Genomic DNA, 14125 nt, shown 5'->3' with positions numbered 1-14125 from the left:
TTCATTACTTTTAACAGGTTTCTACAATGACAATACTCTATTGTTTCAATTTTGTGATCTATTAGTAAATGTAATACATAGAGATCAGGTATTTGTCTCTCTTTAAAACATTTTGTACTTGTCCCAGGTAGCAGTTGTTATACTAAGGCTTCAATTTTTTTGGCATAGTATTAAAGTATTCAATACCGGGTGATGGCTGTTCTTGTTCTTGCTGCTGTTGTTGTTGTTTACTATCGTTGTTATCATCAGGGTCTGATTCATCATCATCAAAGGCACTCATATCATACACTCTTTCAGTTCTGGGACCAGGTTTACAGAATGAGGAACCAGTTTTCTTTGCTTTCCTACGTAAGTAGTTCACTCTATTTTTAAATTTTTTGTTATTCTCTATAATGCAAGGACAAACTCCACCCTCGTCAAGAAACTCATATACGTAATCCTGCTTGAGTTCCAATACATCGCTGCGTTCATAGGGCTCATACATACAAAAACAATGACCAGAAGGTAGAAGTCTTGGATCGTATCCACGGTTAGGGGTGTTTTTGCTTTTAGGCATCACTTTTTTTTTTTTTTTTTTTTTTTTTTTTTTTTTGGAAAATTAGAAAAAGGAATCAAAAGAAGGATGATTTTAGTTTTTAGAAAGATATACGATATATTTAATTAATGTATTCTTCATGCATAACATACGGACGACTTTGTTGTTGTTATTGGTTTGTTTTCAGTGTAACATTATTCAAAATTCAAAGGGTAGAATTACGCTAACGTGATTTCATACAACTTCGGCACATCAGCGTTTAATATCTGTTTGTCCTTATTTCATAAGAGATAGTTTTTTTCATACAGCTTGTTATCATTGTGGCTTTTAAAGAATTTTTATACATTTTAAAATACCCTGACGAGCAAAAACACGTGCTTACTAAATGCAGGCATAGCTGTCAACAGCCATACATCATGATTTTAATAGTTGACGTTAAGAGCATACATCATGATTTTAATATTTGACGTTAAGTGACTAGGTCTCTATCAGCTTCGAATGAATTTTGCTTGACCTTAATTTTGGCGATTGACAAAACTTCACTATTAAATTAAGCTCAGAAAAGCAAGGAGGAGGGTAAATACCTCTGTACCATCCTACAATTATTATTTTATCAATTTGGATCGTTGTATAAATTGATGCATAACCAATCACAATATAATAGTCTTTGAGTTCAAGAAACTTTTGATAATGGCTATGGACAGTGCCTTTTGAAGTTGACCTCTAGGAAACTACTCTGCCGATAGAGGCATCCCACGAGCTGCAAAAAAAATCATAGGCATAACAGGCCTCAGGAAAAAGTGTAAAGAGATAAAATTATAGTTCTATTGCCAAAACGTGACCTGAATCCCTGGTAAACACTCCTCTGGAGTCGGAGTGGAGCCAAATAACGTTTGTGATGGACACGACTGTCAACCGGCAAACGTGACTGTACCACAGCCTATGAAACTCAGATTCAAAGTGATACGATGGTAGTACCAAACGATAAGATTTTGTAATTTCATAAAATTATACGATAATGAAAAAAAAAGTGAAGGATTGCTCTGCTTAAAATCCAATTACCCCACAGTTCATTGATCCAATCGGGGATTCATGATAAATCTTTTATCCGTTTTAAATAGAAATGTTTACCCCCCACATATTCTTATTCGTTCATTTATATAGTCTGATCCATGGTTTATCCACTGAGATTTAATACTAAATTTCAACTGCTTTTACCATTTGTTAAAGGAGAAGGGAACAATACGTTTAAAGTGATTAATGAATGGTAAAGGGGAGAATCATGGGTGAACATGTTTGAGTTTCTAAAGACCATATAAAGTAATGAATCAATTGTGTATTGTCCAGAACATTTTATGTCAGACAGATCAAACAAGTTAACAACCCGATTTTCCCAGATAGAATAGTCTTGCTTATATCAATTGCTATCTTTACTTTTACATGTAATTTTTTTAATCGTGGGTTTTTCTTCCAAGAATGATATAAATTCCAACACTGAATGTATGCACCCTGCATCAACGACTTGCGAAAACAATGACATAAATGATACTCTCCGCGGGGCCGGGCTTGCATGAATATTTACACGTGACCGTGTCAAAAATATCATACGCTGTAATTTTTAATTTTTTTTTTTTTGAGTTTATAAACCCCCCATCTCTTTGGGAAGACAGAAAGTTTTTTTTCTTTTTTTCTTTCAAACTCTTTTTTGATCACAATTAGAATGTCTCCAGCAAACACTAACCAAGCTTTGAAAACTACCTTGTGCTTTTCTATCGATGATAAGATTGGAGGACTTGAGAACTGCTTGGCTGCCATCAAGGCCATGGATATCTCCTTGACTCGTATTGAATCGTAAGTAAAGCAATTATATTCAACAGATTTGTTTCTTATATAAGATAAAATAGACGCCCTAGCCTTGCCAAGGAGTGGGATTATGACTTTTTTGTCGATTTTGATGCTAATGATGCTAACCAAGTAACCAATGTTGTTGAAGGCCTTCGCAAGCATACGAAGGATGTTCGTGTGATTGGCTCTGATTCCACCACAGGAGGTAAATAGCAGACTGTCAATCAAAAAAACAAAAATAAATAACCGTGAGAAAATAAATGTTAGATAGCGTTCCTTGGTTCCCACGCAAATTGACAGATTTGGACACTTTTGCAGAAAAAGTTATGGAAATGGGCGAAGAACTCAGTAAGTAGTAGAAGAAATATCGGTATAAGTATTTAACATGTAATGTCTAGGTTCTGATCACCCTGGTGCTCATGACCCTGTTTACCGTGCCAGAAGATCTGAAATCACTCGTATTGCCAAGACGTATCGTACGGGACAAGCAGTTCCTGAGATTGAGTATACGGATGAGGAGAATGAAACATGGGGTAAAGTGTTCCGGGGTTTAACCGCCATGTATCCCACGCATGCCTGTCGTGAGCATCAATATGTGTTACCTTTGCTTGTTCAAAACTGTGGCTACAATGACAAGAAGATTCCTCAGATTGAGCAAATCTCTCGCTTCTTGAAAGACTGTACTGGCTTCACCATTCGTCCTGTCATGGGTCTCTTATCTAGTCGTGATTTCTTGAATTCTTTTGCGTTCCGTATCTTTTACTCCACTCAATACATTCGACATTCTTCCAAACCCTTCTATACCCCTGAGCCCGATGTCTGTCACGAGTTATTGGGTCATGTTCCTTTGGTATGTTCAGATATCCTTCAATTCTTTAAATTCTTATGTGCTAACAAGCTTTTTACTTTCAGTTTGCAGATCCTGATTTTGCTGATTTCTCACAGGAAATTGGCTTAGCCTCATTAGGTGCATCCGACGAAGATATTTCAAAACTAGCCACCATCTTTTGGTTCACAGTCGAATTCGGACTTTGTCGACAGGATGGTGAGGTCAGGGCGTTTGGTGCAGGTTTATTAAGTTCATTTGGTGAGCTCGAGTATGCCTTATCAGACAAACCCGAGTTAAGACCCTTTGAACCACCAAAGACTGCACTTCAAAAATACCCCATCACAGAATTCCAGCCCGTTTATTTTGTGGCCGAATCTTTCAAAGACGCTCAAGAAAAGGTGCGGGATTTTGCAGCAAACATGAATCGTCCATTTTCGGTTCGTTACAATGCTCTTACACAGTCAATCGAGGTGTTAGATAACAAGGAAAAGGTTGTTCGTTTTGCCAAGAGTATCCGTGACGATATGAAGACCTTAGCTACCGTCTTGGAAACACTTGCTTAAACAAACCCGAAATAAAAAAGTTTTTTTTTTTTTTTATTATTATTACTATACAATGTCTAAATATATTCCTACAAGTGGGTGGGGGGTTTTACAGTTGTGATCTCAGTGATATCATTGTTTCCATATACAGTGAGTCCACTTGATGTGGACGATTGGGGCGTAAGCGTGCTGGACAGTGATAAGGTGTTAGAGTCGTTGTTCACAGCCTTATCTTTCAACCCCACCGTATTTTGGTGTCTCTTCTGTTTATATCCGGTACAGCGATAACAGCCAAACCAAAACAAGAGAAATGCACAGGAACACAAGATCAAAAAGGCAATGATACAAACAGGAATCATAATATTTTCATGTTCTCGCACCCAAAACAAGGGACTACCTATCGGTCCTCCGTTTTGACAGGCCCCTGATAAACATCGTCCGCCAAGCCCACATGGTGTGCCATCGATAAAACTTCCACTGAACAAGATACATTTACCGCCGGGCTTGTTACATAGCATTTTACACTCTTCGTTATTAGATTCGCACGATTTTGTGATATTCATCACAAACCCGCGGGAAAGACACTGTGCGTCGCGAGAAGTACATTGACCTGAGGCACAACTCTTGCCATCCTCACAGGGCACTCCGTCGCTGAGATAAAGGTCGTCAGGACATGATGCGGAGCTACCTGTGCAATATTCAGACAGGTCACAAGGTGTGGCTGCAGGTCGACACATGTGTGTGTGTGGTCTGATTTGACATTGATGACAACAAGAGTCATTGGTATCTCTGCAGGTACAAAAAAAAAGGTGTGTGAGTTCCAAGTATATAACCTGCTAATATCTATATGTAAACTTACTCGCACACAGCTGGCTTCTTTAGTTTACAGGTCTTTGCATCACAACAATCGGTATCCACGCCACTTGTATCGCACTCCTCGCCTTGTTCTTTGATTCCATTACCACATACGTCCAGTTCATAGATAGAGCGAACATGTTCCTGAGGATCGGCTAAACAATGGCCCGTTTTCGGAAAGGCAGAACAAATCGTCTTAACCGAACACGGGCTAAAATGCTCAGCAGAAACATTACTAATAGGACTCATGAGAAACCCTTCGCCATTACAGGTCGCACTATCTAATGCACAGCATTGACAAGCTTCACCTTCACATGGACATGTTTCTGAGGTGCAGTCATGGATGGCACCAAAACCATGACCTATTTCATGGGCTACGACCTTCCATTCATCACGAGCTATAAATAAACTTCATGAGTATTTATAGTTTTTTTTTTATAAGTAAATACTTACTAATGGCGGATACACCTGCACCAGATACATATTGAGCTTTTCCCGATGGAGTCTTTTGAATATTTGCACCTGAATTGCACAATTGCTTTAACCAGGCCAATCCGACTTCGACTCCCGTGCTATTAATAAAATTGTGTGTGTGTGTGTGTTTTTTTTAGCAATTCCATATTTAGAGATGCATAAATAGGACTTACGGACAATTTGTCATGAGATGCCATAGACCAGCACCATCTTTACTCATAGTAGACCTCCAGAGGCTAAAATCACTGAGACGATCGCTTAAAGAATAATTGGCATCGCAGGCTCTGTTCCAGGCCCGTTTGGTATTGATGTTTGTTGGACAGGTAGGATCCATGATGGTGATATTGATTAGTCCCAGGGCTACATTAAATGTCTCTTCAAATACTGCAGAGGCCATATTAAAATCATTGATGATTTGGATCCGTGCTGCGTCTCGAGATTTATAGTATTGAACATAGGTACAATCCGCAACTAGTTGGAATTTGGGGCTTATTAGATTTTCTCTCGGAGACATGTATCTATTTTGTGCTTAATTACCTGCTCCCATATAATTAACTAGCAGTAAAAAAAGAAAAGTTAGCATAAGACAACGATACCATGTTTTTTTAGGGTGTGCTAGTATTACTCTTTCGGTCTGTAGGACATCCTTGTTCGAAACGCTTTGTTAGTTCGGGTAAGGCTGTAGGTTGGATTAGGTTGTCAAACCCGCATTGATGGGCGTGTGGATCCTGTCTTTTCGACAGCATATCGGAATCCCTGTAGATCACCATCGAAGAAGCACTACTGACAGGATCATTGTGTTGCTTTACCAAATGATAATGATGAGCATCCTTGATATGATACAAGTCGTTCTTGTATTTAAAAGCGCCCTGTATGATTGAAGTGTTTCTAAGGTTGTGGATTATGAGAAGAAGAAAAAGATGGAAAACTAAAAAGATAAATTACCCAATATGTTGCATCGTGATTCTAGCCCAACCGCCTGCAATGACATTTCCTTTGTATACTTTATGCTGGCCTAATTTTTTACTTTGACCGTATTGATGAAGGACAGCGTCTGAATGAAATAGGTCAAAGTTGGGCTCCAGATTCAGATGGAAAGTAGTATTATATGCTTGTAAGGTCAATAACAAGTGATCGTCAAATTCAATATGTTGGGGTGGTACAAGAGAAGGAGATTGACCTCTTTTGTCGAAGAAATGCTTAGGCCTCGGTGCAATTTGGTAGTGAAAAGTATTTAATGATTCGACTCGACGAAGTTGTCTTTGTGCTGAAAATCCTACAATAATAATAATAAAAAAGAAAGTTGTCATGTTACATGTCATTGCTTTCAAAATGAAAAGCGGGTACAACATTACCTCGACAGCAGCTTGGTAGTACAATTATAAAAATGCATAAAAAAGTCCAGCTATTCATTACAATAAAATAAAAAAAAAGAAAGAGAAAGAGAAAGAGAAAGAGAAGAAGAAAAAGGGGATTTTAATATAGAAAAAGAAATCTATTATTAAAAGAGGAAAACGATAATTACATTTAAAATTCAAGGGCGATAAAATAACAGGGTTTTTATTTTTTTTTGGTGTGTTTTTCCTTAAAAATAAACCCACAAGTCTATTCATTAGTGCCTGGGCAGTGATATCATGACTGTATTCTGTTTGCTAAGTTTCACTTGTAAAATGTTAAAAGGGGCACTAAAATACACAAGTGAAAAATAAAGAGAGGGGAAAATGGATATTTACTCCTTGGCAGGCCATGCGGTTCTACAAAAGTCTATATCTGTTAACATGATTTCAAGTTGATTGTACGACTATGCATACGCATAAAACTTGATAAAAACGTGGAAGACTGATTTATCCAATAGAAAGACCAAAAAAAAAAAAAGATCGATTTCGAGTAAGAGCAAACCAAGCACAGACAATGGACTTTAACAACACATGATTGCATCAGGTGTATGAAAACTACAGTCAACGTTTTGAAAGGAGAATAAAATAAACAATGAAGCCAAATTAATACACACACACTCTCTCTTTTTTTATATTTATTTTATTCTTCTTTTTTCTTTCTTTTTATTCCTGCACATTGGGAAACATGCGAATTGCAATCATAACGGAAAACTTCCTTCCCAAAGTAGATGGGGTTACGCGCACATTAGCAAGATTACTAGAGCATTTAGAAACAACTTCACACCAGGTTTTACTCCTAGGTCCTGAAACGAATAAAAAGACATATGCAGGAGCTCAGTTGATTGGGACATTTGGTATACCGTTTATTCTTTATCCCGAGCTTAAAATCAATCTATGGAGACCAAAGTTCACAACCGCATTAATCCAATTTCAACCAGACATCATCCATCTGGTTGACCCCGTATGCTTGGGCGCCTTGGGCTTATCCATCTTGCGTTATTACCTACCCACTATACCCATTGTATCTTCCTACCACACAAATCTGGCGGATTATTGTCGTCATTTTGGCTTTGGATTCCTATCAAGTACAATGTGGAAATGGAACAGATATTGCCATTCATTTAGTCATGCTGTTGCCTGCCCCTCTAAATCCACTAGTATCACCTTAAAGGAACACGGATTTAACAATATCAAAATATGGCCTCGTGGTGTAGATATGTCATTCTTTTCTCCGGGCAAAAGATCCAGCCAACTACGTTCCTCATGGTCGTGCGCTCAAAAGACTGTGATTCTCTATGTGGGACGCATCTCGTATGAAAAGAATATTCATTTACTGATTGATGCCTATAAACAAATGAATCACGATGTATGCCATCTGGTGCTTGTAGGTCATGGCCCCGCATTTGGAGAGATTCAATCTGTTTGTCAATCATCAGATATACCTGTCACATTTACAGGCTATCTACAAGGTAAAGATCTATCACAGGTGTATGCTTCAGCTGATATTTTTGCGTTTCCATCGACAAGTGAGACATTTGGGCAGGTGGTGTTAGAGGCCATGGCATCAGGATTGCCCGTGATTGGCTTAGAGGCAGAAGGCGTGAAAGATTTAGTACAACATGGCAGAACTGGCCTATTGTTGAACCCTGAAGGTCTGACAGAAACGCAACAGATGCTTGCCTATCGTGAATTATTACAATCGATCGTAACACAGAGACAGTGGTGTGACAAGTTGAGCGAAGAATCCATACGACAGGCCCAGCAATACACTTGGTTCGATGCAATGGCTTGTATGGTGCAAGTCTATCATGATGCCTTACCCTATTCAAAGCAGGTGATCGAAGTCAACATTGACAGTGGCGTTGAGTCTGACTATGCTTAATAAACCCCTCATCCCAACTAATTTTCTCACCTTTTATAGAGTAATTTTTTTAAAAGTATACATATAAAAAAAAAGTGCCCTCTTCTTCATTTAGGCCACAGTTAAAAATGTCATTTAGTTGATTATCTTTATCAACTCTTTCATATCGTTTCTTGCTGATTTCATTCTCATTTTGTTTTAGTTGGCTTTTTCATCAATCATCCAGGTGTTGTCGATGATCTGAATCATGTTGACTTTTTTTCGTTAGACTGGTATAGGCTGAGTGCGGTTTTGAAATGAAACTGCACAACAAAGACACACTCATCCTATATTTTATTTTTTAATATTACCGATAAAAGGCTTAGAGAAAAAAAAAGGGACGTGCTTGTCGTATTCGGGTAAGACTGGACGCTATGACCCTCTTCATTTTAGATATGAGCTCATCAATAAAATATGAAATTGTCACTAACTAAAAATAGAATCTTTTGAAGGCTTATGATACGTGTTCTCATTTGTCGGTAAAGGTATCTTTGGAAACTACTTTAGTGCAATCAAAAAAAAAACCTTTTGGTTGTTGTTATCGCGTCAGTATGTTTCACAAGAACAAAACAGGAAAAAAAAAGCCTCCTCGTAGGGAGTTCCTAAATATAAAAATAAGCCCTATGACATAGTGTCAATGAGATTGGTGGCACTTTATTTTAAAAGAATATTACGACAGACCCCTATTAAAGGACCACTTTAAACTCACTGTTTTAGTACCTGATAAAATCCGATAGCTTAGCAGATTTAGTGTTAGAAAAAGCAGTATACAGGGAATATATACCATTTTTCTGCCTTTCTAGGTATAATTCTCCGAATGATAACTATTATAGCGTCTCTTTGGTAGATTAGATACTGACAGAATGTGTCAGCCTGGAACCTGCATTGAAAGAGATTGATTTTATTTTAAACCTTAATTTTTTACCGGATGCTCGGGGCATAATGAAATATTTTTCTTGGTAACTTTGCTGCTGTAGAAACCTTAATTTGTATAGGCAATGAAATCATTACCATTTAGGTCTGGGTGCCTTTGTGTCTGAGTGTGTGGAAAAGTAGTTATAAACGTGGAAAAAAAAAGACACGTTATTTTTGCGATGATATTTATAATAAAAAATGTATTCATAGGCTAACAGGTAACAGTGGTTGATAGATAATTTAATAAGCTTTTTAACTTTCTGATAAACCATTCTACCGTAAAAGTGTCAAGACAAGATCTATTTTTTTGGGCTGCAAATCAATATCTGACTCTTTCAATTTAAAGATTTTCATCTTGTGCCCTTTCATTCCCAGCTCTGTCCCTGAAGTGACTATCTTATGGGCTTCCTTTCCTGACTCTTTTCGCCCTTAGAAAAGAGTCATTTTCCATGATTGTATAGTTCCATATTATACACGTTTTTTGAAAAACCGAAAATCATGATTTCAAGCATTTTGGCGTGTGAAAGTTTAATTTCTTCTCCGTCCGTGTTTAATTGCGCGGAATAAAACCGTGAGTTTTATTAGTTTCTGTTATATTGCTTATTTTCAATTATGCAAAAAGAGAGTTGCCTAGGCAACCAGGTTACTGTAAATGAAAAAAAAAAGCTAGAATAAAAAAATAAACATGAGCCTTTTACTATGTGGCATATCGGTGTAGGGTGACATAAGCTTTTGGTTTCTTGTACAACGCATTTTACAAGCATATGTTGTGTGGCCATTCTATTAAAAAAAAAAAAAAAGACGAGAAGGCGACAAGTTGACATATGTACGGACTGTTTATATGTGAGGGCTGGGAATTAAAAAGTAACCAAAAAGAGTAAATACATTAGGGAGGATAGTACTGAAACACATTGACCCACTTTGTACCTTTCTTAAAAAGAACCTAATTTCCTCGCTCTCTTTCTTTTCTTCTCTTCTCCCTCTTTTTTTTTCTTCTTTTTTTTTTTTTTTTACTTGTTTCTTTTGACTTCTCATGTTCACCTTGTAATAAATGAATCCACTAAACAAAGATAATAAATCAATCAGAGGTTTCCGAACAGACAAGAATAAGAAGAAGAAAAAGGAAATCTAATGTTTTTTATTCCATTCTTTTTAGTTAAAGTATTTTATACGCTTCGTGGCTCTAAATCAACACGATTAACAACATTTTCTATACCCGAAGAAAATACTGATTTATCGCAAATATCTATTCCATTGAAATCATGTCTATGGTCTATTTGCTCGTCCAGGTATTTTATTCTTATGATTATTGTTATTTGAAAAAAAAAAGGATTTTTTTTTCTTTTTTTTTTTTTAGTTCCAACTGATACACGTGATATGCAACCTTACTCACCTTGTTTAGTCCGGATATGATTTGTAGAGATCACGATTTGTCTATTTATACTGCGAATTTCCACGAAAGTGGGCAAGGGCCAAGTGAAAAACGCGATTCACTCATTTGGGAAGGCCATGGTTTACTGACGTGGATCATGGACGGAGAAGATGTATTTATACATGGTAAATCGATTGATACTAGTATAATTGATATTTACATGGAATTACAACCAGTGAGTTGTGTGTGTGTTTTTAATAGCCCGTTTACCCTCTTTCTTACTAAACAATGATTTTTAATAGACCATGAAATGGGTAAAAGAAGACTATTTTTCTGCATTAAGAAATAAATCATTTGAGCAATTCCGAATTTCAACACAGACTCCACATCATCCAATATGTAACTGTTATCATACTGATGAATCAGAATTCGATCGTTATCAGCGTCAATCAAGTCCGCCTTTACCTACTCGAGTACCCGTCTTTCGGCCTGAGCCTATATTCCCCCAGAATAAGCGACAGAACTCACCTCCCTTTTATAATCAACAAGACAACAATCTTACTTTACCTTACCCAAAAAAAGACGTAAGAAGGTCAGCATTCACCATTGCCTCTCTAGCCGAAAAAGACCGCTATTTACCTCCATCTACATCTACCTCTTGTTCTTCTTCTTCTTCTTCACCTAATGCTAATTATATGAAGCTGGAAGATGCTATTCCTGTCATTTATACACCTAGTAATAAGAAACGAAAGAAGAATCCTGCCATTATGCCAGCCTCCTCCTCCTCCTCTGCCAATGCTAACAATAACAACCACAACAACAACAATAATAATAATAATAATAATATTAGTAGTAGTAGTAGTAGTAATAATACTGCAATTCCTGCCCCATTACCAACACCTACCAGTGATCCTTCTTCTAGAATCTACCAAAAAACACCTGTACAACCCCCTCCAGCACCACCACAACAACAACAGCAACAACAACAGCAACAAGTAAATACAGTGGTGCGTACATACTATGAAGTCGATAGAGACAATACAGGTGCGTATATCTTACCTGTAGAAATTGACTCATGGACCGTTGTTGATCTTGGCACGGTCATTTACGAACGACCGGCTTACCATAATCAACGTTACATCTACCCTGCTAATTATACGGTTAGAAAGTAATTTATTATTCATTCATGACAAATATGTACGGGAGAGGGACTTAATTAACTTATTTTTATCCCAGATGGTACAGAAGTATGGTGGATCCCAAAAGTGACACACAATATACATGTCGCATCTTGGAAAATGGAAGGGAACCTAAATTTGAAGTAACAGCTGATGATTGTCCAATGACATATTCAGGACCTACGCCTACCACTGTTTGGACAATTATAGTTCGGTAAGCTATTCTATTTTGTAACAAAAAAGTGGTTTTTTGTGCTACTAACATATAAATAATAGACGGGCTTTTGCTATACGTAATCAGGAATACGGTCATAATCCAGTTGGACCCGACTTTTTCGGTTTACGTAAGAATACCATTGCTAAAATGATTCAAGATTTACCCAATGCATCCAAATGTTCTCAATATGTTTGGCAAACATTTGAGCCTGCACGATTTAATAAGCCCGGAAGAAATAGAAGGAGAGCAGACTCCACTTTACCTGGATCTCTACTGGGCGGTGTCAATTATGGATTAACAAGTAGTCGCTTAATACATAATACAAACCTATCTTCCACCCAGCATGCCTATAGAGCAAACAGTACCCCTTCATCTCCTACCAATGACCATTGTACGACCATTGTTGAAACTGCTTAACATCTACACCCCTATCCCCTCTTTTTTTATATGTATACACACACACACACACACAAACAACACCTGTTTATTGTACATCTCATGTCACACTATAACATGTTACACACTTATGTAAATTCCAAAATGGACAAATTAAAATTTTTTACTGTCTGAATCGTAATTACCCAATTTTGGGGATAAAATCTCTAATGGAAGGCTTGTTGCCTCAGGGGGCGGCGCAATGAATTAATTTTTTAATTTTTTCTGTTTCCTTCATCTCATCATGTCAACATGTAAATAACCTTATAAGTGTCACTTCTTTTTTGAACTAAACATGTTTAAATATAGCTCACGACTGGATTTATTGTGCAGAAAAAGACACTTCGCTCGATTATGACTGTCAGACAAGACCTTTGATGAATGTTTTCTTGGTCTTATCCATTCTCGTTTGTCTGTGCTTACGAAAGTCAACCCGAATTCAGGTAAAAAGTTTCCCGAGATTTTTTTTTTCTTTTGCGCAGTAACAGGCCATTAACCATCGCACTACAGAAATGGGTTTTAGCAAATGAGGAAAGAATGCAGGAACAAACAGACGAAGAAGAAGGTTTAATGCAATCTTGGTGAAAAACACTACATACACACATACATACATACCCAGTTAGCCAGTCAGTCAGCCAGTCCCGGTCCGGGAAAGGGAGAGAGATGACCCTTTCTTTTATTAATAACAATCTTTTGTAATAGAAAATAATAGATGAATAAAAAATTTTTTTTTGTTCTAATTCAAGGTTTCCTGGTTGCACACAACCCCCATAACCCCGAGAGGAACTGTTACAATCGCCCAGTAAAGATAAGGATATGCTCATGTGTCAAATGGAAGCTTCAGATATACCAGAATAATCTCTATCTAATTATGTAATCAGCATTGATTCAATAAAGGGGTCAAACGAAGCACTTCTAGCCTGATTGCTGCAGCTTTTTTTTTTTTTGCTGCCACTCAATTTAACTCCGCTCCCTATCCGTCCACTACATTTTTGCTCAATCGATAACTGGTGTGACACAACGGCATTGACTTTCTTGGAAGGATGGACAACTATAAAACACCCGCTTTATTAAAAGAGTACGAAAAAAGGCGGAGGACTTAAAAAACGAGTCTTACCAAACAAATGTTACAATACAGTCAAACCTATGGAAAGACAAAAATAAATATCGGGATTAGAAGAGTAAATGCCATGAGTTTAAATTATCTTTGTCACTCTGGTTAAAACAGTTGCCCGAACTAGCTAACTAAAATTGGCACCTAATTGTCCCTCTCTCTTCCTAATAGAAATATAACATAATGATATATACCTTACCTTTTTTTTTATGGAGTTGGGCAGGAAAACATTTTTAATGAAGAAGGAGAAAAAGTTTACGATCCGATGGAGGATGTTTTAACACATGTCGATGATCCCAATAGTTCTTGAAACAATAACTAGTCGACAAACTTACTTGAGCGTTAAGCGCCCCGAAAAAAATTGTTTGAAGAATACTCAGTTAGAAAGCAGTCGAAACCTAGTAAGTTGAGGCCATCAGTGAAGTTATACAACAGTTACAGCGACTTCACCAGAGAAACATTTATAGACCGTATGCTCGAAAGTCTTCAAGAGCGTTGGACTAGTGGCCAAGGCTGT

The 14125-nt window shown here is 37.3% G+C and overlaps 5 protein-coding genes across 5 annotated transcripts; 4 read left to right on the top strand and 1 right to left on the bottom strand.

Moving 5' to 3' along the window:
* The first annotated feature begins 2203 nt into the window (after nucleotides 1-2203).
* Nucleotides 2204-3820, top strand: EV154DRAFT_500746 (Biopterin-dependent aromatic amino acid hydroxylase-domain-containing protein). The gene is made up of 5 exons (XM_051600622.1): nucleotides 2204-2386; nucleotides 2440-2585; nucleotides 2648-2728; nucleotides 2779-3230; nucleotides 3293-3820. Exons 1-5 carry the CDS (start codon nucleotides 2256-2258, stop codon nucleotides 3770-3772), a joined length of 1290 nt encoding a protein of 429 aa, XP_051460187.1. The 5' UTR covers nucleotides 2204-2255; the 3' UTR covers nucleotides 3773-3820.
* EV154DRAFT_500744 (Metallo-peptidase family M12-domain-containing protein) lies at nucleotides 3820-6533 on the bottom strand. The gene is made up of 8 exons (XM_051600621.1): nucleotides 6436-6533; nucleotides 6026-6356; nucleotides 5706-5968; nucleotides 5618-5635; nucleotides 5254-5551; nucleotides 5060-5178; nucleotides 4611-5004; nucleotides 3820-4540 (listed from the first exon to the last, which is right to left on the bottom strand). Exons 1-8 carry the CDS (start codon nucleotides 6491-6493, stop codon nucleotides 3841-3843), a joined length of 2181 nt encoding a protein of 726 aa, XP_051460186.1. The 5' UTR covers nucleotides 6494-6533; the 3' UTR covers nucleotides 3820-3840.
* A 629-nt stretch (nucleotides 6534-7162) lies between these two features.
* Nucleotides 7163-8359, top strand: EV154DRAFT_561042 (glycosyl transferase group 1; the record flags this gene model as incomplete). The annotated part of the gene is made up of 1 exon (XM_051605646.1): nucleotides 7163-8359. The coding sequence occupies one exon, from the start codon at nucleotides 7163-7165 to the stop codon at nucleotides 8357-8359; it is 1197 nt and encodes a 398-aa protein (XP_051460185.1).
* A 2610-nt stretch (nucleotides 8360-10969) lies between these two features.
* EV154DRAFT_416327 (F/Y-rich N-terminus-domain-containing protein) lies at nucleotides 10970-12476 on the top strand (the record flags this gene model as incomplete). The annotated part of the gene is made up of 4 exons (XM_051595728.1): nucleotides 10970-11248; nucleotides 11420-11832; nucleotides 11901-12056; nucleotides 12119-12476. The coding sequence occupies 4 exons, from the start codon at nucleotides 10970-10972 to the stop codon at nucleotides 12474-12476; spliced, it is 1206 nt and encodes a 401-aa protein (XP_051460184.1).
* Nucleotides 12477-12738: 262 nt separating this feature from the next.
* On the top strand, nucleotides 12739-13079 carry EV154DRAFT_561040 (uncharacterized protein; the record flags this gene model as incomplete). The annotated part of the gene is made up of 3 exons (XM_051605645.1): nucleotides 12739-12748; nucleotides 12804-12937; nucleotides 13005-13079. The coding sequence occupies 3 exons, from the start codon at nucleotides 12739-12741 to the stop codon at nucleotides 13077-13079; spliced, it is 219 nt and encodes a 72-aa protein (XP_051460183.1).
* Nucleotides 13080-14125: the final 1046 nt, after the last annotated feature.

Source organism: Mucor mucedo (assembly GCF_025094135.1).
Source record: "Mucor mucedo strain NRRL 3635 chromosome Unknown EV154scaffold_22, whole genome shotgun sequence".
NCBI lineage: Eukaryota > Fungi > Mucoromycota > Mucoromycetes > Mucorales > Mucoraceae > Mucor > Mucor mucedo.
This window is presented reverse-complemented; position numbering and strand designations above follow the sequence as displayed.